Below are 26,133 nucleotides of genomic sequence, written 5' to 3' on the forward strand. Positions count from 1 at the left end.
TCTCACCCCTCTGAACTTCAATTTCCACATTTGTAAAATGAGAGGATCGGCTTCGATGATCCCAAGCTAGTAATAATCATAACTAACTTATGCAGTGGGTTAAGGTTCATGAAGCATTTGATCTTCACAACAACCCTGTGAAGGAGGTGTTATTACCTCATGGTAGAATCACAATATTACTATCCCCATTTTACAGATAAGGGCACTGGGGTTGATGGAGAATAAATGGCTTGCCCAAGATTATAGTTATCCCTTCCATATTGTGGAAGTTGGTGTGTGGCACCCTTGAGTTCTGGAAAATCCATGTAAAATTTTTGCCTTCACTTCATACCAAAAAAGAAGTCTGAATTGTTATGATATTAAAAGATGAAACATATGGGCAGTTAGGTGGTACAATAAATAGAGCACCAGCCCCGGAATCAGGAGGACCTGAGTTTAAATCCAACCTCAGACACTTGACAATTACTAGCTGTGTGACCTTGGGCAAGTCACTTAACCCCAATTGCCTTGCTCTCTTCCTCCAAAAAAACAAACAAACAAAAATAAACATGAAATATATTGGTTTTATACAATACTATATATATATATATATATATATATACATATATATATATATATACACATATATATATATATATACACATACATATATATGTATATATATTTTATGCATTTCTGAGTTTCTAAACATTTTCTGCCATCTGCTGGCCTTTGTATGTTGCCCATAGCTTCCACAAAACTCCCCCCAAATTCCCATTTAATTTTTCATGCTGACCCGAGATATATCAAAACCATGATGAGGAAAATTACAATGTGGAAGGGAGAACTGCACTGCCAGTCTGAGTCAGGATTTAAGTTCAGATCTTTCTGGTTCCGAGTCAAGTGCCCCACCCATTCCACATCTACCTGTTATCTCTAAGGACCTTCTTAGCTCTAATTCCTTAGTGCATGAGTAATTATTATAGTATGCTAAATAGATCATACTAGCTAAGGGACCCTTAGGTATATCTATGGCAGATTACCATGTTGTATTTTTCAAAGAACATGATGTATCCATCAATAAGAAGTATTTACTGCCTTTGCAATTGATCAAAATAACATCAATAGAGCTGTAAGTGCAATTGTGATTTACCTTCATGTTGTAAGGATGCATCGTGAACTTCTAAAAAGCCACGTGTGGGCCACAGATTGTGCATTACCTATCCCAGTGATTGAATTTTGGATCTGGAGCTCAGTGGCACCAATACACCACATTCCACTCACTCACCCAAAGGAGAAATGGGCCTTCTAACTGCTATGTTCTATTTCTATGCCAACTCACAATGATGGATCAGGGTATGATCTCAGCAGAGTCATTCAGTGACCTGCTTTGTGCTGTAGATTTTCAGTGGAAAATCTTTGTCTAGTAAAGGTTTACTGAATATAGGTCAGGATAAAATCCTTGAGGATGGGGACTATGTCTTCCCTGCCTCTGTATCTTCCCATGCTAAGCCCAGGACCCAGCCCACAGTTGGCCCATAGTGGCCTAACAGTAAAATGTTCTGGAGTCATAGATGAGGCCCATGATAGAGGTGCTGTCTGTATTCTAGATCAGAGAACAGTGGCAGTTTGCAGATGACTGTTTCAAGGACTTTAATATTCCTACATTAGCATTTGCAAAATGACTTATGAGAATTTTTATTAGCTTCCGTTAGAGAAGGGCTGTGAGGTTATTATTCCCATTTTAGAGATCTAGAAATAAAAACGTCTGAAATAAGGACTTGGTTCTATTTTAACTCAATAAATCCACTAAAAATGGCAGTTATCAGGCTTAACTAACAGTTCCAAAATGTTTCGTGAGCTCCATGAAGGGGACTATTACAGCAGAAAAAATCCTGAGCACTTGTTGGTAGTGTGAATGTACAGAAGTGACATTTATGCAGTCTGTGCTTGTGTTTTATGGGGCCTATTGTTTTAAGTTTGAAAATCAAGCAGTTAAGGGGCATAACTGAGGGAAGGAAAAAAACCTCAAAACATACTTTAAAATATCTGGGATAATATCACGGTCATCCATCACACTACCTGATATTCCTGAAAGGTCACAGCCACCACTAAATATCTCGGTTATATTCAGAGCCTTGAAAACTTCCTTGAAATCTAATTTCTGTTCTATTTGAAACCTGTAGGGGAAAAAAAAGAAATGCTTGAAACATTCTTCATAACTCTTACCGGATTATTTTTTTAACTACAATTGACTGTGAAATGAAATACTTTTTTTGCAATCATCACATTTTATATTTAATCAAGTTCTGTCCTCTTTCCTGAGCCCCACATAAGTTAAATCTTCTAGTTTTCATTAATTTTTCAGAAATAGTTGGTAAAACATTCCCAGTTGATTTTTTTTTGGTTAAATTAACCATGAAAAGAATACTTGAACAAGATATTTTGTGCTATGCCTCTACTTTAGAGATCAGCAGCCTCATCATAACTAACATTTATATAATACTTTAAACTTTGCAAAGTGCTTTATAGATAACTTCTCAGTTTATCCTTACAACAATGAGGTAGTTATTAACATTATCATCCCCATTTTACAGATGAGAAAACTGAGGCAGCAGAGATCAAATGACTTGCTCAAACTCGAACAGCTAGGGTCTGAGACTTGATTCAAACTCAGGTCTTCTCAACTCCAGGTGCAGCAATTGATTCACTGCACCACCTGGCTGTGTATGGATTCCCTATGCCCTTACAAAGCCACACTGAAGTAGAAAGAGATCTGAGTCTGCAGTGATATGGCCTGGGTTCATTTCCCATCTCTGTCATTTACTACTTACCATATGGTCATAGATTATAGATTTAGAGTTGGGAGGAACCTTAGAAGCCGCTGAGTCCAACGTCCTCATTTTAGAGATGAGGAAAGTGAAGGCAAAAGAGGTTAAGTGATATGCCCAGGGCCACACATCTGAAGCAGGAATCAAACCCAGGTTTTCCAAACTCCAAGTCCAGTACTCTATCTCCTATGTCACTTAGTTGTCTGTATTACCCTGGACAGGGCTCTGGGCCTCAATTTCATCATTTGTGCCAATGGATGAGTTGAACTGAGGTCTTTTCCATTTCTAAATCTAAGGTCCTGGGAATCTTCTTCATGAAAGTATAGTTTCATAGATGTCTCCTAGGCTGTGTCAAAACTGATACCAAGAAGGCAGCTAAATGATTTATTCTTTAAATTTGCCTGGAGGGAAATGAGGTCATTAATGACTAGACTCAGAATATGTGTCATGTGGCCTCGGAAAGGGAAAAGGACGTGAAAGGGCTAGACTCAGTCAACTAGTATTTATTAAGCTCTCCCATCACACATACCCGCTCATACACTGTCACTTTTCCTGGATAGTAAATGAGCTGTGATTAGCCATCACAGATCACAGTGGCTATAGGAAGGAAGACCATCCATCACAACTGGCCTTTGACACTTCTTGGCTAATTGTGTCACCCAAAGCAAATTATTTAACTTCTCTATGCCTCAGTTTCCCCACATATACAATGAGAACAAGAATATCTAGATTATGTACTTTGAGATGCAACATGGTGGGGTCAATTGAGCCTTCCTGGGAGTCAGGAAGACCTGGGTCCAAATCCCACATCTTACCCATAATGACTGTGTGACCCTGGATGAGTCACCAAACCTCCCACTCATCTCTGTAATTTTCAGAGAAGTTTTTGGAAGAAGTTACGCACAGGGAACTCTCCATACCAGCAAAATCACAGGAGAAAGAAAGAAGCAAAGAAAGAAAGAAAGAAAGAAAGAAAGAAAGGAAGAAAGAAAGGAAGAAGGAAGGAAAGAAGGAAGGAAGAAGAAAAGAAGGAAGGAAGGGAAGAAAAGAGAGAAAGAGAGAGAGAGAGAGAGAGAGAGAGAGAGAGAGAGAGAGAGAGAGAGAGAGGAGAAAAAGAGAAATTGTAAGTTCTAATGCTTGACAACAAAAAGCTCCCAATGTAGTTGGGGTGCAGACATAATGATAAGAATTATAATTGATACTTTAAGTTCAGCAAAGAGATTTCCAGGCATTATCTCATCAGACCCTTTCAAGGGTCTCTGTGAGGTAGGCACTTGTGTGGTTTATTTTTACAAGCCCTGTGTGTCCAGTGACATAGAGTGCTCCAGCTGAGGAAGTTCCCTCTGCCAAAGCAGATCACTTCCTGCTCTATAACTTACGGCCCTTAAAGAGCTGCCTGAGCATTAAGAAGTTAAATGACTTACTAAATGACTTAGGGTCACACAGTCAGTATATGTGAGGGGTGGGATGACAAAATTCTTCTTTACTTTGAGGCCAGTTCTTTATCTGATGGAGTCCTAAAAGAGCTGCCCCCAGCCCCAATGTTCTGACTTCATTCCCTACTCTACCTACCTAGTCACTTCCTCCCCCTTCTCCCCCCTCCAATGTCCTATGCCTCACTGCTCACTAGAACAACAGGTGTGTCCCTGAACTCTTAGTTCCCACAGAAACAGAAACCCAGCACTGTCCAACAGAAACCCTTTCCCATGAACAGCTGTGTTCTTGTATTCAATACAACAATACCTAACTATCTATCTTGACTAGACAGGACCACAATAACTAGCCGATTGGAGGGCAGCATGACCAGAATGCTTGACCACCAAACTGTAGAAGGGACCCACCGCACAATAGTACCTGCGCAGTTCCACTGAGGCTAGGACCCCTCCTCCATTACCTAAGCCCTTCACCACAACACATCATGAAACTACAACAGTTTTTGGCCCTAGGTGGGCAATGACTGAACCTCAACATATCCACTATACCACGTGGCCTATTTTCTTTGTGTTCCCCTACAAAGCCTAACACAATATATACACTGAATGAACAAATGTTGATGGATATTGAATGAATTTGCTAACAATGAGTAGCAGCATCACCTATCTATGTATCAGTAATTATTTATTAAGCACCTCTTACATATTCTCTGTGCCTGGTGCTGAGAATATGAATGTAAGTTCTAAGCAGTGCCTGCCCTCAAGGAGCCTACATTTTCCTAGATCTAGACCTGGGTTCTAGTATTGGATCTACCAGTAATTACATTATGACTTTGGATAAATCATTAAATTTTTCCTTGACTTAGTTTCCCTATCACTCAGGGAAAGTGCTTCCAATATCAGTGTTATTTATAAGTGTCAACTGAAAGAACAGATATAATTGTGATATTATTAATAATATTGATAAAAGGTCTCACTTCTAAAGTATCTTAAGTTTTGCAAAGCCCGCTAATTATATCTCAATGTATTCTTACACCAACCTTAAATTGGTGCTTATTATTATCCCCATTTTACAGATAAAGAAACAGAGCCAGAGACCTTAAAAAACCTGAAAAGATCTACAGATCTAGTATTGCCTGCAACACTAGGGCAAATAAATTGAGTTCATTCTAAGTACCCATTTTGTGATCCATTGAAGTTGCCTCTAAGCAATATGAAATCATCTTTGCAAAGCTAAAAAGGTATGAGTTATTATTAACTATACCATTTGGAAGACTTTTCAGGCAATATATTCACAAATAATATGCACATATATATATATATATATATATATATATATATATATACAAACAACGTATCAACATTCTCTTTACTTTTCCAGACTTTGCCACCATGAATGACTGGGCTGTCTTCTTTCTCTGTGCCTGTGACCTTTCTCTCATTTGGTGAATTACTTTTCAGAATCATCATTTTGTCATTCTGACTAGGCCCATGGTGCTCCACTCCTGATTCGCTCTCTGGACCCTTCCTCCATGCCCCCATTCGAGTATACCTCCCATTCTACTCTCCTTCAGTTTTCTTTGATGTGTTGTCCTCTCTTGTTAGAATATAAACTCCCTGAGGGCAGGAACTGTTTTTTTTTTCTTTTTGCTTGCCCTTGTATCCCAAGAACTTAGCCAGAGCCTAGCACATAGTAAGCATGTAATAAATGCTTATTGACTTGACTTAAGTATATACTTATTCCAAGAACCTTGTTATAATGGTACTTACTATAGAGTTATATAGGATAATGTGCTAGATTAATCATCTAATATTTGAAATACACCTGATTTAACTAAAACACTAGAAAACATCTTCTTATGGTGTGACCGTATCCTCCATTTTGTACTTTTATACTTGAACTTATAAAAGTTCACAGATGAATTTGGAGGGGATAGGTGTTCTTAAGCGTTATCTATAATATAAAAATAAAAATAGACAAATGTCAAGACATACAAAAGACACATAAATATAAAATATAATATTCTTTACAGACATACTTAAAAATTGGAGAGACATTTAGTACTTATGGTGGAATCTTACCAATATACTAAAACCAACAACAGTACAAAAACTTATTTACATACATAATGGTATACTTCATAGAACTTAACTAAATTCCTTTGGAAGAATACCAGGTCTAGATTTTCATAGGAAATAAAAAAAATAGGAACAAAAGGGGCCTATCATTACCATAATTTAAACTACATTATAAAGTGGTTATCATCTGATTTCTTTGATATAGGGAACTCTCAGTGAATAAACTTCCTCTACCAATGCAGATAAATAACTGCTCTATATTTTAATGTTCTTAGAGAGTTGTCTAGTCATGAAAATGTTAAAGATGCCATACAGAGTCACAGGTCCAAGATGTGTCCAAAATGGACCTTGAACTTACATCTTCCTAATTTTGAGGCTCCCTCTGTCTTCACCACCATTTGACTCTCTATTGGGTACTGATAAATAGTGAAATAGATTAGCTAAAGAAGAGTCAGAATCAATTGAAATGAAAGAACTAAAATTGCTGAGGAAATGACTATTTAATAAGAACTACTGGGATAGATGGAAAGCAGTTTGGTAAAATGTTAAGTTTAGACCAGTATCTTGTACCATATAGCACATTGGCCTCCAGATAGGAAGGTGATCTGAATATAAAAGGTCATATAAAAATAAGAGGAAAATGGAAGAAGGTACTTTTCAGATATATGGCTAAGGGGAAAATTCTTAAACAAAGGATAGAGGTGGTCATAAAGTGACAGAGGTGATCTTTATTTCTGTCTCACTCTCCCACAGATTCCACCTCCACCCTACCTACCTGGCACCCAGGAAACAATTCTTCTCTGCCTGAAGTTCATGCAGTGAATGGTGAGTCCCTGCTTAGAAATGTCATTTCATTAATTCAAAGACCCACCTATTCCACTCACTCTTTATTTCTGCTTCAAGTACTGGTCTCCTCCTCTACCGACGCATTTTTTTTCACTGCCACACTCTATGTTTAGTCCTGTTATTCTCCCCACTTCTAGCTCCCATTTATTTTTTATCTTCCTCTATCAGATGGTAATAAAGAGTAGAGACTGTCTTGTTTTCTAGTTTTTATATTGCTAGTACTTAGCACAATGCCTGGAACATAACAACTACTTAATAAATGTTTTCTCTATAATGCACTCTCTCTCTCTCTCCCCCTCTCTTCCTCTCTGCACACATACACACACACACACACACACACACACACACACATCTCTGTATACATATATATACACATACAAATATATATGACAAAACAGAACATTTGGATTATGAAAAAAAATCTTTTACATGAATAAAATTTAAGCAGGTAAAATAGGAGAAACTGCTGAAAGTGGACAAATATTTTTCAGAAAATAGCATTGATAATGCTATGATATTTACAATATGTAGGAAACTATCAAAAATACTTAAGTCCAAGAGTCATTCCTCAATAGCTAAGTGGTCAAATACTACAAAAAGTTTTCAAAAGAAAAATGGCAAACTGTCAATGATCATATGAAGTCATGTTTCAAATCACTAATAATAAGAGATATGAATTTAAAAATTTCTAGGGCTTCACTCTCATACTAACTAAATTGGAATGACAAAAATTGTAAATAGTTAATATTAAGAGAATTTTTTTGTAAAACAATATATTAATACATTACTGTAGTTGCCCAGAAACAATGGTGATTTCAAAATGAAAGGCATCTATAAATCTTTTTTTCTAATTCTTTAGAAATTCCTTCTGCAAGCTTACTTCTCTGTAAACAGTCATGTTTCCCTATATTTCAATAAAGAAAGAATTCTGTATGCCTTTGCTACAAAAGTGGCTGTGATTTTAATGACCACGACCTGAAGCTGAATCTAGTTGAATTAGGCTGAGAAGACAGTTCCATTTTCCTATGGCTATCCTTTCCTTTTACAAATCTGGATGTCCCTGTGTGAAAACAGAAGAAAGCTGACATAAATAACTCCTTAGAAGTTAAAGGCACATTTCCATGTTGAAGTCATGCCCAGTTTTCGGTCATGTGGAAAACTTGCTGTTCATTTTTGCAAAACTATTGATTGAGCTTTCAGCAACAGCCAAATAACCAAAATCTGCTTCATTCTACCTGTGCAAGGGAAGCAAATTACTTTTTTTCATAGTTTTATTTTTAAAAGTTTGGGACCCAGGTGAATGGGCTGGAAGAGATCTTCTGATGAATGTAATATGATGTTATCACAAAAAGTGTTGCATATGGAGTCCAGGGACCGGGGTTCAAATTTCATCTCACTCAGTAATCACCTGTGTAATCTTGGGTCAAGTGACTCTGCTTCTCTCCATCACTTCCTTATCTATAAAATGAGATAGTTGTATAAAATGGCCTCTGAGATCCCTTCCTACCGAAATGATTTAAATTGTGTTCTTTATCTTCATAATCTGGAACTATGAATATTTACCTAGAGTAAAGACAAGGTAAGTGCTTGAAATGCATAAAAACAAAACTGAATGCTGCACAATCCTAATGACCGAGCATGATGTCATTTCCCTTCCTTCTTTGCAGAGGTGGGAGACCATAGGTGCTGAATATTGAATACACTGTAGGACCAACACGGTTGATGTGCTCATGGATTTAGCTGGATTGAGCCACTTCCTCTTTCTTTTTCCCCCTTTTGGTACAAAGATCAACTTTCTCCATCGGGTAGGAAAGGATATATTTGGAAATGTATGTGATATAAAAACCAAAGCTCAATGAAAGCGTTTTAAAAGAAAAACAAATGCTCTATTGCAATTATAATTATAATGACTGATACTTACAGAGCACCTGAAAAGGTTTACAGAGACTTTACATATGTTATCTCATGTGGTGCTTAGGACAAAACCGTCTCAGAGAAGTGAAGGGTCTTGCCTAGGGTTACACAGCTGATAAGTAACTGAGGCAAGATTTGAACCCAGACCTTCCTTAATTCAAACCCAGTGTGCCTTCCACTGGGCCATCCTGCCTCTCAAGTGGTTGAGTTAATAACCACATTTAGAACTCTGGATATAGTTTCATTTTTTTCTTCCCAGTGAAAGTAATTTGCCACCAGGTAACTGATATTCCAATTCTCTTCTTGTTAAGTCTTAATTGGGGTGGGGGGCAGCATGGTACAATAGGGAGAGCACTGGATTTGGAATTGGAGCACTTGCATCCAAATCTCAGTTTTGCCACTTATTAGCTATATGACCTTGCATTAGTCACTTAATCTCAAGGGGCCTCAGCTGTTCAGCTGTGCAGTAGGGTAGGGGGAGGAGGTGGGCAAGATGGCCTTCCAGTTCTAAATCTAGGATCATATAGTAAGAACCAAATGTGACAAGAAGAATACACAGAAATGCTAGACTTGGTTCTATGGGTAGGTTAGGATATCTCTAACAATGAAATCATAAATATAGTCAATGGTTTATTATAGAAATGTTTTATGTAAGGGGAAGACAAGGTAATCTCTTAAAACCCCTTCTGTCCCTGTAAATCTATCACTATGATCCTATTTTACATTAAAAAAATAACTTGCACTTATTATAAATTGGAAACCAGTCTCAGAATATCCTATAAGATGGATACAAATCCACTGTGAATAAATATGGAATTTAGTCAGCCCTGAGACATGTCAGGATGAGAACTCCCTTCACCAGCGCTGAATATAAGGCATCTATAACTGAATAGTATTATAGCACCATAAATTAAAAACTAGACAGGATCTTAGAGGCCATTAACAGATATGTCCAAGGAAGTTCCCTGAGGTAGATAGACATTGGTTGACTTGCAGGTCACATAGCTAGTGAATGTCAGAGGCAGGATTTGAACCTGGGTATTGGTGACTCCAAGCCTAGGCACCATGTTGTGCTGTCTCTTGAGCCTACATGAAAATAGCAGCAGCAGCAACAACAACAAGTAAGTGGACAAAGGGGCTCAATTATAAGCCATAAGTTCATTCAGAACTGTTGGGTAGGTAGGTGTGTATTATTTGAATTCTGTTTAAAGCACTCCTATTGAGGAGATCCCTCATATTTCTCCTTTTATCCACTCCCTCCCCACCATTCCTGCCATAGGTAAAATGCCCTAACTTTATTACAGCTGTAAATGTTAAAAATTAGTGTCCTGGGGTTGTGTTTCTTTTTTTTTGGAAAAAAAAAAGATAAGGGTGGCTTCTTATATTTGCCATCAGTATCCTTACTTTGGGGCAAGGGAAATACTTTAAGCTCCACTGAGGGGAAAAAAAAAACTAGAGAAATCTATGGTATGACCATAAAACGATTATAATAATTCCATTTAATCCTATTACTCTAGTCTTACATTTCTTCATCCCTTCCAGAGAAAACTGAGCTCTTGAATCCAGTCCCCCCTTAGAATATATTTGTGCCAAGTCAGGTCAGATCCAGCTTTATGCCAGCAGAGTAGAAAGCCATCTCAGAAAGGAGGGGTTTTTTTTGTTTTTTTGTTTTTTTGCCGATGTCAGTATTCTTCTTCAAACATTTGTCACCTTTCAGCCTACCATTCTGAATCCTCTCAAAAGGAAAGGAAAGGGATGATGATGATGAAAAAGGAAGAAAGAGATGAGAATAATAAAATGCTATTACAAACCTAGGAAGGCTTATTTGCACATGTTCCTCCTGCATTTCACTAAGCCAACCTTGGATTTGATCCACGGAGATAATTTTTTCTACTTCCTCAATGGCTACGTCTTCCGCTGGAAGCAGGAGAATTAAGCTAAATTCATTTCCTTCATAGGGCAATTCCACCACCTGGTAGTTCATTTGTGAATGAGTGAAGTAACCTACAATCAAGGAGGGAGAAGACAGATCAATCAATCAATAAAGCATTTATTAAGTATTTACTATATGCCATATGTGTGTGTGTGTGTGTGCACGCACGCACGTGTGTGTGTGTACAGGCACTGTGCTAAATGCTTGGGGGATTACAAACTAATGGAGGAGACCATATATAAATAGATACCTACATGACAGATAAATTACAGAAGGGAGGTAACCTTAGATGGGAAGGCTCATATAATTGGGGGGACCTGGAAAGGCCTCTTGTAGATGGTATCATTTGAGTTGTCTTGAAAGAAACCAGGGATGTCTATGGTTTGAGGTGAAGAGTGAGAGCATATCTGGCATGGGGAACAACCAATATAAAGACACAGAGTTGGAAGATGAAGGAAAAGTAACAAGTCCATTGTTCCTGGACCATACAATGTGTGTAGGGTGGGGGTGGGGGTGGCAAGGGGGAGGCAGGGAGTTAAGTGTGATACAATGGATATAACTAAGGAAACGTACCAAGGCAATAGGTTGCTGTTGTTTTTCACACTTACGAGTTCATCCATAGTCCTTGTATGGAAATTCCCTACCCAGATATAGATAGCTCACTCCTGCGGCTTGGCCTGGAGATGGCAAAGAGTTTCCTTGCCTCACACAACAAATCTCAGAATTACCTAGCTTTGTCCTCAGTTGCATCTTCATCATTGGCACCTTGGTTATAGAGCCATCTTTAATGGTAAAATCCATTGACTGTGTCTCTTCCTCTCTGAATTTCTGTTTCCAGTCCCCCTTGAAATAAATGGCATTCACCAGCACAAGTCGTGTTAGAGGGCTAAAATCTTCAGTTGAAAACATGTTTTTTATTTTTCCTTTGGGGGTTAAAAAAGAGAGAAGAATGTGATAGCTCAGAAAATTTCTTAAAATAGAACTATCTAACTGTCTACCTTGCTATCAGGACTGACAAAATAACCATTAAGAATTTTTTGTGTTTGAGGGGAGGGGAAGGGGAAACGGAAGGACCAAACAGCTTTTTCCCTTTCCTCCTGTATAAATTTGTAATCATCTTTCTGATTGAATGGAGTTAGAATACTGAAATGTTAGCTGTCAGTCATATGCATCTTGGGTAGGATAAGTCAGTCTTTAAATAAAGGGCCAGTCAGTCCTCAATTCCTAATCATTGACTGCAGAGCCACAGTCTAGCTGTATCTCTCTCACTATGAGTAGGAGGCATTTGAAGCTTGAAATGGCATTCAAGTTGGAAATGCTAGCAGAAAGTTTAAGGACAGAGTAGGGCAGGAGTTTGCCAAAATGTTCCCTTTCCCTGCTCTCCACTGGGACTTTCACCTGGAAGAAGGATTAGATTTGTTCTGCTTGGCCCCAGAGGGTAGAACTAGACACAATGGCTGGAGATTGCAGATACAGATTTAGGCTTGCTGTCAGAAAAACAAACTTAGTAACAAAGATATCTCCATATGGAATGGACTTCCCCTGAAGATAATGAGCTCCACCTTAGCAGAGGCTTAGGACAAAGTCTGGATAACCACTGGCTAGTTCTGATGTAAGGGAAAATTCTTGTTTTCTTATAGGTTAGGTCTTTAGGATGAATGCCCTCTAAGATGTTGTCATTATATGATTCAAACTTGGGAGAAGGAACAGGACAGAATGGTAGGAAGAACCATGACAGGGCCTACTGCTAATGTAGCACTTCGTTGAACCCTGGGGGTGGGGGAGAGAAGGGGGGTGGTTCAGAAGGACAAGATGACTTGGGGAAAATGAGCCTGGTTGTAAATAGCAGACTGAGGATGAAAGCTTAGCTCTTCTGATTCCAGATATTGCACTTTTTTATTCTGAGGTACATTTTTGGAGAAACTATTTAGGGGGAAAGTGCATTTAGAAAGGAACTTTACCAAAAACTAGCACAACAAATCCCTTTTGACTCTACATGTAGGGTGTTAAGATGTTCTATGGCTTGAAATTTTACGATAAACAAATACGGTGAATTCCTTTGTGTCTACTGTTCCAGTTGACCATCCATTGGAGAGGTACCATGTCACAGTGGATGAAGCATTAGACTTGAGGTCAGGAAGACCTAAGATGAAATCTTCCCTCAGATCCTAGCTGTACAACTATGGCCAAGTCATTTAACATCCCTCCTCACCTATACAATGAGGATAACAATAACTACCTCATAGGATTGTTGAAACAGTGAATGAAAAGCACTTTGCAAACATTAAATTACTGTATAAATTTGAATTAAGTTAAGGTTTCATGTGAAGGATATGACAAAAAGATCGAAGACTCACCCTTCAACGATTTGGGAAGCCCCAAACCATATCTTCTTCCATTTACTTTGTGGAAAAATTAAGTTTCTTGAGTGGCATGTTGCCAGGGGTGTTATCAGGACATTTTGCTAAGCATTAACACATTTAACCAGGGGGTATTAATGATTTACAGTAAATGTGGGAAATAAAGCATTTGTCACTAATGGAGTAAGTACATCATCAGCTGCCTTCTCCTTGACAAAAAAAAAAAAAGTGACTCCACAAAGCTGGGGCTGGCACAAAAATTGCTGTTCACCGTTCTCTGGTGAACCATAAAAAATCGATGTCATTCAACCTAGGATCATTATTCTTCTAAAGCTGCTCTCAATTCCTCTCCATTTTAGGACCGAGTAACAATAAGAGGGAAAGGAAGTAGAGTTTCTCACTTCTTAATTCCTTTGTGCCTATGTTTCTGCTCTGGGTATTAGTAAGAAAACAGCCAGTCATTCCCAGCTTGAGGGCATAGAGAACCACAAATATGAATAGCAAATAAGGAATCTGGGAAAATGGACAGCTTTACCATCTGTTTTGTTTTCCACCCAGGTACTGATTGCCTCTGCACAGGACTTTGCATCTTGGAAATCCACCAGTTTTACAGCACTCTGAAAAAAAGCTTCGTTGCTATGGAGATACTGTTCTTTCACCAGGAATCCTTCCTGAAGGTAGAGGGCATTGGCAAGATTAAATGTAAATTCTTGCTTTTGGGGGGATATGGCAGAGAGAAATGACTTCAGAGCCGAAAATTCTTCCCCTAAAAAATAATTATAACATATACTGACATCTTGAACAACATAAAAACAACAGCTTTTCAGCCCAGCTATCTAAGTATTCTGATAGATGCCATAATTTCTTAGACCCTTAGGTATAACTAACACTGCATTTTAAGTTACCATAAATATTTTAAATGTTTCCTTGCTGCAGAAAATGAGTTTTTGCAGAAAACAATTTATGTTGAGGGAGAAGAAAGTGCGTGTGGTTTCAAACTTTACCAAAACAAGGCCAGTATGCATCAAAGGATCATGGCAGAGAGGATGGAGGGCTGGACCTGGGGTCAAGAGAACCTGGATTATAATTCCACCTCTGACATGTGAGTCAATTACGTTAACTTGGTGCTTCCAAGTCCTCATCTCTGGAAGAATAAGAGTATCTACCCTGCAAAGCACTTCAAAAGTTTTCCATTGCAATGTGTCAGTTATTATTTCCAAAGGAAAGCAGTGTATTCACAAGTCAATTTTGCTCCCAGTGGGATTAAGAATTAGTCTTTAGGGCACCATTCACATATAATGTGAAGTCATGATCATCCTCAAAATGTTAGACCAATGAATATGCTTCAAGGTCAAAGTCATAAAGTGCATGCCCATCAACTGCAGAATGGCTGAGAATATTGTGTTGTATTAATATGATGGAACATTGCAAAGTAAACACTGACAGCTATGAGTAATTCAGGCAAACATGGAGAAACTTATACGAAAGGTTGTATAGCGAAGAACCAGGGTAATTATATACACAAAGATTGCAATTATGTCACACTAAAACAAAGCCAGATTCTGAAGAATTGTGAAAATGGATCTGGGACCAAAAGAAGAGATAAAGGAGAGCTACTCTGACATCGTTAGAGAGTTGGGTGGGGAAGTATGGGTAAAGAATGGTACATTCACTGTTGCCAAATATTCAATCTGTCATTGATTTTGCTTAATTCTTTTTCTATGTAAAAATGAAGGGCTTATTTGGAGTGGGGGGAAAGAAGCCTATATCTATAAATTAGTATGATGTAACAACAAAATATATTGGCAAAACTTATTAAAAAAATAAAGTAATCCCTAAAGGATCTTTTTTTTTTCCATACCTGACTTTTGAGATTTTAAGAGAAACTTTTTTTCCCCTGAGTCACTGCCCTTGCTCATTTTCTGAGAATTGCAGCATGGCTCCTCTAATCTTCATTATAAAAGAAAAAATTGCCTACATCATTCTTTTAGTAGATCTATGGACTTTGAAAATATACAAATAGCACAATTCCTAAGTGATTCCAACTTCACTTTTCAGGAAAACTTTTGTGGTCAGATTTATGTGCATGGTCATAATTAATTCATCTATTCAAAAGTTATTGTTGAAATGGTTTAGTAAAAGTTTGGTCAGATAGATAGATAGATAGATAGATAGATAGATAGATAGATAGATAGATAGATAGATACAAAAGGAACTTGGAATGAAGTCTCTAGGGGCATGGCACAGTGATCTGTGTTTCATTCCATGCTCTTTAACATTTTTATCATTAACTTGGACAAAAGCATAGATGACATGCTTGTCAAATTTCTGGATGATACAAAGTTGGGTGGAATAGCAGAGACTGGATTATAGAATCAGGATTTAAAAAATACCTTGATGGGCTGGACTATTAATCCAAATACTAGACATTTATTAGAAATAATTGTAAACTATTACATCTGGGTTCAAAAAATCAATTTCATAAATACAAGATAAATTAAATATAGTTAAAGAGCAGTTAGTCTGAATAAAGTTCTGAGAAGGCTTGAAAACTCAGCGTGGGTCAGTGCTATGAATTTGGCAGTATTGAACGCTGATGCAACCAGAGCTTCATTAAGAGAGACAGGAGTAGAAATGATCTAGAGATGTACTTTAACCTAGTTAATCAACATCAGAAGCATTTTATTCATTTTAGAAAGGACATTCTTAAGATAGAGAGCATCCAGAAGAGGGTACCCAGGATAGTGAAGAACAATTAGTCCATGTCATATATAGATCAGCTGAAGGAACTGGGCTGAGAATCAAGAGACCTCCATGCTAAGAACAGTGAACATTTATTTAACTAATTGCAAAGTGCTTTCCTTACAACAACCTTGAGATGAAGGCAACACTAGCACTGCCGTGCCCATTTAATAGACAATAAAACAATCCCCAAGAATCAGTAGGGTAGAGTTGAAAGTCCACTAGACTGTGTTGTAATCTCAGAAGGAAGACACTAGCAAGTGAGGGGCTTGGGGGCGGGTAATCAAGAGGGGGCTAGGAAAGATTTCTTACAGAAGGTGGGATTGTAGATGAAACCTGAAGGAAGCTTAGAGAAACCAGGAGGTATGGGTGAAAAGGGAAAGAATTCAAAGCTGGTGGACAACCATTGAAAATGAACAGGTTTGGGAGATGGAGGATCTTGTGTGAGGAATGATAAAGAAGCTATTTTAACTAGATTGTAGAGTGCGTGAGGGCAGCTAGTTGGTGCAGTGGATAGAACACCAAGCCAGGAGTCAGGAAGACTCATCTTCGTGAGTTCATATCTGACCTTAGACATTTACTAGCTGTGTGATGATGGGCAAGTCACTTAACCCAGTTTGCCTCAGTTTCCCCATCTGTAAAATGATTTGGAGAAGGAAATGGCAAGTCATTCCAGTATCTCTGCCAAGTAAACCCCAAATGGGGTCACAAAAAGAGGGACATGACTGAAATGACTGAACAACAAAGAACACATGGTGGGGAGTTAGGTGTAAGTAGTTTGGAAATGTAGGAAGAAGGCAGGCTATAAAGGAATTTAAAAGCCAAAATCCAATTTTATATTTGATCCTAGAGGCAGTAGGGAGCCAGTGAAGTTTATTTAATTGGAATTTGGTGATATGGTCAAACCAACTGTGCTTTAGAAAGCTCACTTTGACAGCTGAGTGCAGGAGGAAGGGGAATGGAGAGAGGCTTGAGGCAGGCTAACCAGAAGGCTATTGGAATGGTCTTGGCATGATGTAATTAGGGCTTGTACCAAGATGACAGCAGTGTAAGAAGAGAGAAGAAGGTGTGCAGAAGAGATGTTGCAAAGGTAAAATCAGTAAGTCTAGAATCTCCAGCTGCCTGTAGGACATCTAGCTCAAAATGTCTAATAGGCAGTTGGAGATTCTAGACTGGAGGTCAGGAGAGAGGTTAGGGCTGGATAAATAGATCTGAGAATCATCTGTATAGAGATGAGAATTGAATATACAGGACCTATGAGATCACCAAGCAAGATAATATAGAGAGGGAAGAGAAGAGGCCCAAGAAGAGAGACTTGAAGGATAACCATGGTACTCAGGTGCACAATGAATGAAGATCCAGAAAAGGAGACCTTCAATTAAAGCCTAAATAGTGACAATAACTAGTATGTATATTGCACTCAAAGTTTTGTAATGTCCTTTGTATATTTTATCCCACTTGATCCTCACAACAACTCTGTGTCATGGCTGATATCACCCCATTTTAGAGATAAAGAAATCGAGGCTGAGAAAGGTCTAGTGATTGCTCAGGGTCACACCGATGAATCAGTGCCTGAGGAAGAGTTTGAACTCCAGTCTTCTTGAACTCTCTAGCTTTCTTTGCTCGTCAATCGGTATATTGCATTGTAGCTGGCCAACTATTCCAACTCTACCACTCCTGTTTGACATCATCACTCCTCTCTAGGGTATAAAATCAAGAGTCCTGATGAGACCAGTATCATCACAAGTAGCTTTCATTGATGTAACATTTTAGAAAAACATATTTTTTTAGATTTCATTTCATTTCATGCTGAGTAATAAACTCTCAAAGTACATAGGGCAAATACTCTTAGACCCATTCTACAGATGAGAAAAAACAAATCCCTTCCAGCTCTGACTCCACTTTCCTACCATGAGGAAAAATCATTCCCCTTTCCTAGTGAATTACAGCAGTTCCTTCTCAACCTTCTTTCCATTAGGAAGTTAATTGGCATCTTTTGTTTCACTGTGCTGGTTTCAGGAATTGCTTCTGGGCTATTTAAAGGACTGGCATGACCAGACTAACACAGGAGCTGGAAGACTTCACTCTAGCTCTTTGAAACTCTAGAGATGAGCCTTAAAATTTCCTGGGTGGGGTGGGGGAGGGGTGGCAGAATAGTTCCAAAGAATTAATTAAGACTCAAAAAGCATTTGGCAGAGTTTGAAACTGATTTCCTGACATTTTGCAATTCAGTAGCTTTTCTTAAAGAGAAAAAAAATGCAATTCATAATCATTTGTCTGAGCAAATGGATTTATGTCATGTACTTAGGCCTTAAGAACGTGTGACAGTCAGCAGCCCTTTGATAAATCACAGTTCTTGGAAGTTAGCAGGAAAATGTTACCATCTAGCAGAAGTTGTGTGTGTGTATATGTGTGTGTCTTTATAATCAGCTTTATAGGCTTAATTTAATTTGCAGATAAATGACCTGTATTTAATAAAGACTTTAATGGAATGTTATTGCATGAATCACATTCTAAGAAATGGAAGCCTATTTATTTGATTTTCTAGGAAACAGGGCTTCTCAGCGGTGGGGTTGGGGAAATGCCTTGAATGTGGTATAGGAGGACTTGGGTTTGAATCTTGGTTCTGACACTGCCTCACTGGTAGGAACATTGGACTGATCCTTTCAGATCCTCTGAGGACCCCAGTTTCTTTATCTGTAAAGTGAGTGAATTGGACCCAATGAAGCACTTCTAGCTCCAGATATTATCATCTCTCTGGTTCTGTGTATCCTTCCCTCTTTTCCTTTGGGCTTTTCCTTTCACATGCTGCCCCCACCCCCACCCCCACATCTGTACCACTCCCCAAATCAATTTTGCACCAAATGGGGAAACCGTAATCTTCTCCTCATGAGATAAATGAATGGTGTGATAAAGGTCCAGAGCAAATCTATAGCTTTGTATCTTTGCCATTTCCAGTCATAGGATCATAGTATCTGAAAGCTGGATTTCTCTTAAAAAACAAAAAATCTTCTCTCAGAGACCTTAAATAACACAGAGTCCAATCTCTTCCTTCAAAAATTAAGGAATTGAAGCCTGAAGTGATTTGCTAAAGTCAAACAGGCTCCCAGTGTCAATCAGGAACCAAACTTAGGCCCTTTGTCTCCAAACCAAGGGTCTTTCCACTATTGCACACTGTCTCCTTAAAAGGACATCCCTGGAGAGCCCCAAAACCTTTTCTGTCACTATTTTTTGATACTTGATACCTGACTTGGCAAATCTGACAGAGAAAATGGAACATGATTCTCCCTAAGGAAATCTCACCAATTGAGTCTTCTTGAAGTCTCAGAGCCTTTCTTATCTGGTGCTGGGCTTTTCCTTTGGCCCCCATCTGCACCATTCCCAAAGCCAATCTTGCACCAAGTGGAGAAAATATAACATTTTCCTCATAAGATGAATGGATGGTTTGATAAAGGTCCAGAGCAAACCTAGCATTGCTGTCGGCCAAGAGACTCGAACTGTGAATCCACGTGAGAAATGGTCCACAAAGGGTCAGTAGGAATCTCCAAAACCAGGTCTGAGTCATAGTAACACCTGTGCATGGGTAGAATCAAAATTGAACTGACAACAAAATACCAAAAAGTCACTGCATTAAGAATCTTCCATTCCCAATTGACAAGACAATGATGTGGAGTAAACAGAGTCCCTGTAATTTGGGGTTTTCTCACCATGCATCTTTAGTTTTAGGAGGAACAAGACTGATGGCTTTAATATTGTTTTCCTTGTCACTATCTTTTAAATGTTTCTTGCATCTGCTATTCTGCCTGGCTTCAACTCCTTAACAAGAAGCCCCTGCACAATATACCCACCCTCTATTTTCCTGCTTCCTTTTGTGTGTCATCTTCTCCTTGAGATGGTGAGCTCCTAGAGGGCAGGGGCTGTCTTTTTTTCCATTAATTGGATCTGCAGCCTCAGTACAGTGCCTGGATGTAATAGGTACTTAATAAATGTTTATTAGATTAGATCAGATTGGAAGTCTCAACTCCTGAGTTCATGAGTGTAGGGCACTTCTGTTATGGGAAGATCCTTCCACTGAGGAAGACCAGCCACTCATCTGTAACTTACATTCTTAGAGAGGTGCCTGCTGACTGAGTACATGTTAGAGATTACTAGTAGATTTATTGGTAATTTTTAATTTAACATTTCCCAAGGGGAGGCCATCATTCTGTAATTTTGTCAATAGTTCTGTCCACTCGGAATGGTCCTTTCTCATCCTTCACCACATTTGTGAGATGCTTTTCTAGAACTTTAATATCAAAGTTCCTGGAGCTCTTAACTTGAGTTAGTGTTATGGGCTATGGCCTGAGGAGAGAAATGCTCTCAAATGGACACACTTTGAATGCGTTCTAGCTACTGCTGACATTACATAGTTGCAGTTGTACAATTCATTGGAATAATACAGCTTTACATGTACAGGTAGTTGTAATATTAGAAGTCAAATTCTTTTAAAAAACTGATACAGGTGCATCCATTGTTTGGATTATCCAGAATATTTTTATATGTAAAACCTCTTTGTTTTGTGATCAATATCTCACAGTGGGGAGGAGAAATCTCAAGCTCATGTCAAAAGAAATTTTGTTAGGACAAAGAGAATATTCTAAAGCACCAAACAAATATTTTATTAAGGAATAAATTGATACATATGGTTGTGGATGTTACTGTCTTAATGAAAAAACCAAATTGGTCAGAAGAGAAGTTTCCCATGTAACATTTCCTGTGAACAAGTCTGTTTTGACATACTGAGAAAGAGGGGGTTTTGTGAGGTTTCTGAACAAAACATCTGCTTGCTATTATGCAAATAGCTAAAAATGATATCAATGCTTATAATTCATCCAAATCCTGTTAGGGATCTATTTTACATCCAAGTACGAATTAGAATTACAAACAATATTTTTCAAGCACATAACATGTTTTTCTTGCTTATAATATAATCTGAAAATCAAGCCACAAGCATTTATCAATGTATGCCAGACCCTTTGCCAGACACTGGAGCTAAAAGACACAATGGAAATAATCCCTACTTTCAAGGAACTTACACTCTTTGGGAAAAACAACATAAGTAAATACAATGTACATGATGTCACTAACCTTAACAAACATAATTTGTATGAATATGGTGCTCATTACAAGATAAAACACTGTTCTCCAATTGATAAATAGTCCAATGATATGAACAGGAAGTTTTCAGACAAAGAAATCAAAGCTATCTAAAGTCATATACAAAAAGGCTGTAAATCATTATTGATCAGAGAAATGCAAATTTAAACAACTCAGAGGTGCCACCTCATGCCTATCAGAGTGGCTAACCCGACAAAAAAAGAAAATGTTGGATGTTGGAGGGGATGAGGGAAAACTGGGATACTAAGGCACTGTTGGTGGAGTTGTGAAGTAATCCAACCATTCTGGAGAGCAATTTGGAACTATGCTCAAAGGGCTATAAAACTGTGCACACCATTTGATACAGCAATGTCACTGCTAGGTGTATATCTCAAAGAAATCCAAAATGTATACAAAGTGTTGTACAAAAAAAGGTCAGTACAAAAATGTTTATAACAGGTCTTTTTGTGGTGGCTAAGAATTGGAAATCAAAGGGATGCCTATCTGTTGGAGAATGGCTAAACAAGCTGTGGCATATGATTGTAATGGAATATTGTGCTGTAAGAAATGACAAGCAGGATGATTTCAGAAAAGCCTGGAAAGACTTACATGAATAGATGTATAGTGAAGTAAAGAGAACCAGAAGAACATTGCACACAGTAACAGCAGTATTGTTTGATGAAGAATTGTGAATGACTTAGTTGTTCTCAGCAATACCATGATCCAAGACAGTCCCAAAGGACTAAAGATAAAACATACTATCCACTTCCAAAGAACTGATACTAATTGAATACAGACTGAATTGTGCACTTTTTCACTTTCTTCCTTTCATTTTTTTCCTTGTATTCAAGTCTTCTTATACAAAATGACATATACGGAAATGTTTTACATGATTGCACACTTATAACCTATATCTGATTGCTTACCATCTCAGGGAAGGGGGAATGGAGGGAGGCATGGATAGAATTTGGAACTAAAAATTTTAAATAAAAAATGTTCCCAAAAATTGAGGAAAAAAAAAGATAAGACACAGCAAATTAGATTTATAATTAGAAAAGAATTTAGATTCCATGGAGTCCATTTCATAGTTGATGAACTAAGGAAACAAAAAGTTAAGACTAGTCACAAGACTAGTAAGTTTCTAAAGCAAGATTTAAACCCAGATCTTCTGACTCCAAGTCTAGGACTCCATTTGATACTTCTGTTTCAGACATTTCTAGGCATCAGCAAATTATCCCCTTCTAGAAACATTTTCACTTACCCCTGGAGTGGTGACAGCCGAGCATGTCTGTACTTTCATACTATACAATTTGGTAAAAGGTCTTGATTCAACAACTTTGAATCCAAATTTGCAATCTAATTTCCGTAGTGACATCCATTAAGATGAAAACACAATCCCTAAATTGTTAAAATTACAATAATGCTCCTGATACCCATAGGGATTCTAACCTTTCTCGATCCTGCTTAATCATCATATGGGGTCCTATCACACCCAGATGTTACACCAAAAGAGTTTCAGGTGTGAGATCAATATACTTACCTTAAAAAATGCCTGATGGTTAGTTGCTGGATGTTATACTCAGAATGAGCTTCCTGGGAACTGTTGAAAGCCTGGCTCCATGGAAGGGCAAGGGCAAGCACACTTATCATGAAGGTTACTTGATTAATCCTTCCAAACTCAGAGCAGGTGTTCGAGAATTCTGTTATGAGAGCACTAAATGATAACATTAACTGATTACCCTTAAGAGGTAGAAGAATTGATAGAGAAAATCATTTCAATGGGCAATAAAAGGAATAGCACAAAAATGCACCACTCAGAAACCATTGAATAAATGTTACCATTATTCTTCATTCTGTTTAAATTATGGTATGATTGGAAATTGAATTTGGAAGACTGTGCAGTTGGTTCTGAATTGAACTAGGAGCTTATTCTTGTGGTTCCACATGGAATTGAACACATTCCACATGGATGCCATCATCAATATTTAATGACACCCATGAGAAAAGTAATCGAATGGAGCTGAGTCTAAAAGGGGATGCAGTTACATTGTATGACTGTATTTAAAAGAAAAGAATCTCTACCTCACTATGGAAGTCTGGGTAGCTGGGTTATTGGTACAGTCAACAGTGAGTGTGGACAATGGCCCTGAGAATTTTGCCACTTTTGTCTTTGTAGTGGTCATATTATACCATAGATTCATAGCAAACTTGCTAATCACTATGCTTTTGCACATGGTAACCATCTAATTTTTTTTTAATCCATTCATTCATTCCCTAACACAGCTAGCTATTTTTCAGGTAAACTGTTACCTAGCCACAGCTCTATTGTATTGTACTTATTAATTTTAATTAAGATATATAGTTTTATGTTCATCTTTATTAAATCTCTTGTTATTAGATACAGCACAATCTTCTTTTCTGTCCATATCTTTTGAGACCCTGTCCTTGTCACCTGACATGTCATCCAGACTTCTTAACTGTTTTCTTACTGTTTGTTCCTCTGCACATGCTCGATGATTCAATGGTACTGGCCTTCTTGCTGTTCCTCTCACATGACATTCTATCTTCTCTTGATTCCTTGTCTTTTCACTGACTGCCCCCATGCTTGTAATTGTCTCCTCCCTCATTTTTACCTCTTGGTTTCCCTGGTTTCATTTAAGCCTCACTTCAAATCCCATCTTCTGCAGGATGCTTTTCTCAAACCTGCCTTCTGTTATTTTTCCTCTGGGATTACCTTCTACTTGTAATATACATATCTAGTGTACATACAGTTATTTGCATGTGTTTTCCCCTATTAGACTGAGAGATCCTTGAGGTCAAGGATGGTGGTTTTGTTTTTCCTTTCTGTGTATTCCTAGCACTTAGTCCAGTTCTCAGAACACAGTAAGTGCCTAATAAATGCTTCTTGACTGACTGTATCATCTTCCAATTTTATATGCATGTTATCCATGCATTGTCCAAATCCTTGATGAGGATATTAACGAAACAGTGTGAAAGGATGAAAAGAACACTGGTCCTGGAGGCAGAGGATCCAAGTTCAGATCCTGCCTCTGATGTTTACCACTTATGTAACTTTGAGAAAATCACCTAAGCTCTCTGGGCCTTGGTTTCCTCATCTGTAAATAAGAATGTTGGATTAGGTTGCTTCCAGTCAAAGACTTTGGATCCGACATTAAGCATCACAGAGCCAAAAATTGATGTCAAGGACACTTAATTGATTAAGTTCCTACTATGTGCAAAGGACTGCACTGGGCACCGAAGTCACGAAGACAAAAATGAAACATCTGCCCTCGGGGAGTTTATATTATACTTGTTGTTTAGTCATTTTTAGTCATGTCCAACTCTTTGACTCCATTTGGGAGTTTTCTTGGTAGAGATATTACAATGCTTAGTCATTTCCTTCTCCAGTTAATTTTACGCATGAAGAAACTAAGGCAAATGGGGTTAAGTGACTTGCCCAGGGTCACATAGCTAGCAAGTGTCTGAGGGCAGATTTGAACTCAGAAAGATGAATCTTTCTGACTCCAGGCCCTACACCCTATCCACTGTACCACCTAGCTACTATGAGGATCTGTGACAGGTCTTATGAAATATCATGCTGACTTAGGAAGGGCAACGTCCACTCTCCCTACCCTATAACAGGAGCAGAGAGATGAGGGCAAGTATGGCAACTGACAGAGTTGGAACAACTAGCGACACTTGTTGAGCTGCTATTGACTTTTACATGCTATTCTCCACTGTCACAAGCAATAAGTGGCTGCCATTGTTCACCTAAACTATGATACCATATGGGACACCCTCCATCAAATCCTCTAATGTTACTCAAGGTTTGGGCAAAGAGCAGGAAGATTTATTAAGGCAGATGTTAGTTCCAGGGTTCCAGAGAAAAACTTAGAAGCTATTATCAAGTCCACACGTGTCATTGAACTTGTGACACATTCATCACCACCAAACCCTTCGCTGTGCCAAAGACTTTGGCCATCTTTTCCTAACTCACCAGACTCCCTTGGGATCAATAGGATGTGAGTTTTTGGAGGGCTGAGGCTATTTGGTTTTCACTTTTGTATCCCCTACCAGTGCCTAGCACACAGGAAACATTAACAAATGCTTGTTAATGAATAAATCACAAATGGGTCAAGCAAATACAGAAACACAAAGCCTGAAAGTGGCAAAGAATAATTGAAAATTGAAATGAAAGATAAGTAGGAAAATAGTCAGTAGCTAGGTGGTACAGTGGATAGAGCCTTGGGCCTGAAGTCAAGAAGACCTGAGTTTAAATCCAGCCTTAGACATTTACTAGCAGGATGACCATGGACAAGTCAGCCAACCTTATTTGCCTCAGTTTCCTCATCTGTGAAATGAGCTGGAGAAGGAGATGGCCAGCCACTCCAGTATCTTTGCCAAGATAAACCCAAATGGGGTCATGAAAAGTTGGACACTACTAAAAAACAAGTGAACAACAAAAACAAACCACAAATCCTTGCTATAGGGTCATTTAAGACAACTTCTGTTCTTTGCTAATTGGGGAGGTAAGGCAGTTCTTCCAGTGGACGAAGTTACTCTTTTGTTAAAGTTACTCATAATTTAGAGTTAACATCACCGGGAAACAGTGCCATTAGGCAGGACAAAGAAGTCATCGTTCAAACACCATTTGGGAGGAAGGGACAAGGTAAAATCAATAGTGTTTCTAGGCTTTTAGTGTTTCTAGAAACTTGGCATTGCTGCAGAGGGCCTTGAGCAAGGCAAACATTGCCAAACCGAAGTACTATGAGAAGATTTCTTTCCCATGGGAAATTTTACTCCTGTTCAACTTGCTGTGACCATATGCAGTTAATGTGTGACTTGTAAATCAGTCTTGTTGATGTTGCTCAGTCATTTCA

At 38.3% G+C, this 26,133-nt stretch overlaps 1 protein-coding gene across 1 annotated transcript in view; it reads right to left on the reverse strand.

Annotated features, from left to right (window-relative positions):
- Positions 1 to 22,855, reverse strand: part of SERPINI2 (serpin family I member 2) — a 45,047-nt gene extending 22,192 nt beyond the window's left edge. The window contains exons 1-6 of the mRNA XM_036758195.1: positions 22,794 to 22,855; positions 19,421 to 19,690; positions 13,911 to 14,141; positions 11,744 to 11,938; positions 10,894 to 11,086; positions 2,062 to 2,159 (exon numbers count right to left, since the gene is read on the reverse strand). Coding sequence (XP_036614090.1) covers positions 2,062 to 2,159; positions 10,894 to 11,086; positions 11,744 to 11,938; positions 13,911 to 14,141; positions 19,421 to 19,682 — 979 coding nt within the window. The 5' untranslated portion in view covers positions 19,683 to 19,690; positions 22,794 to 22,855. The remainder of the gene's footprint in view (positions 1 to 2,061; positions 2,160 to 10,893; positions 11,087 to 11,743; positions 11,939 to 13,910; positions 14,142 to 19,420; positions 19,691 to 22,793) is intronic.
- Positions 22,856 to 26,133: the final 3,278 nt, after the last annotated feature.

Source organism: Trichosurus vulpecula, chromosome 4 (genome assembly GCF_011100635.1).
Source record: "Trichosurus vulpecula isolate mTriVul1 chromosome 4, mTriVul1.pri, whole genome shotgun sequence".
NCBI classification, from domain to species: Eukaryota; Metazoa; Chordata; class Mammalia; order Diprotodontia; family Phalangeridae; genus Trichosurus; species Trichosurus vulpecula.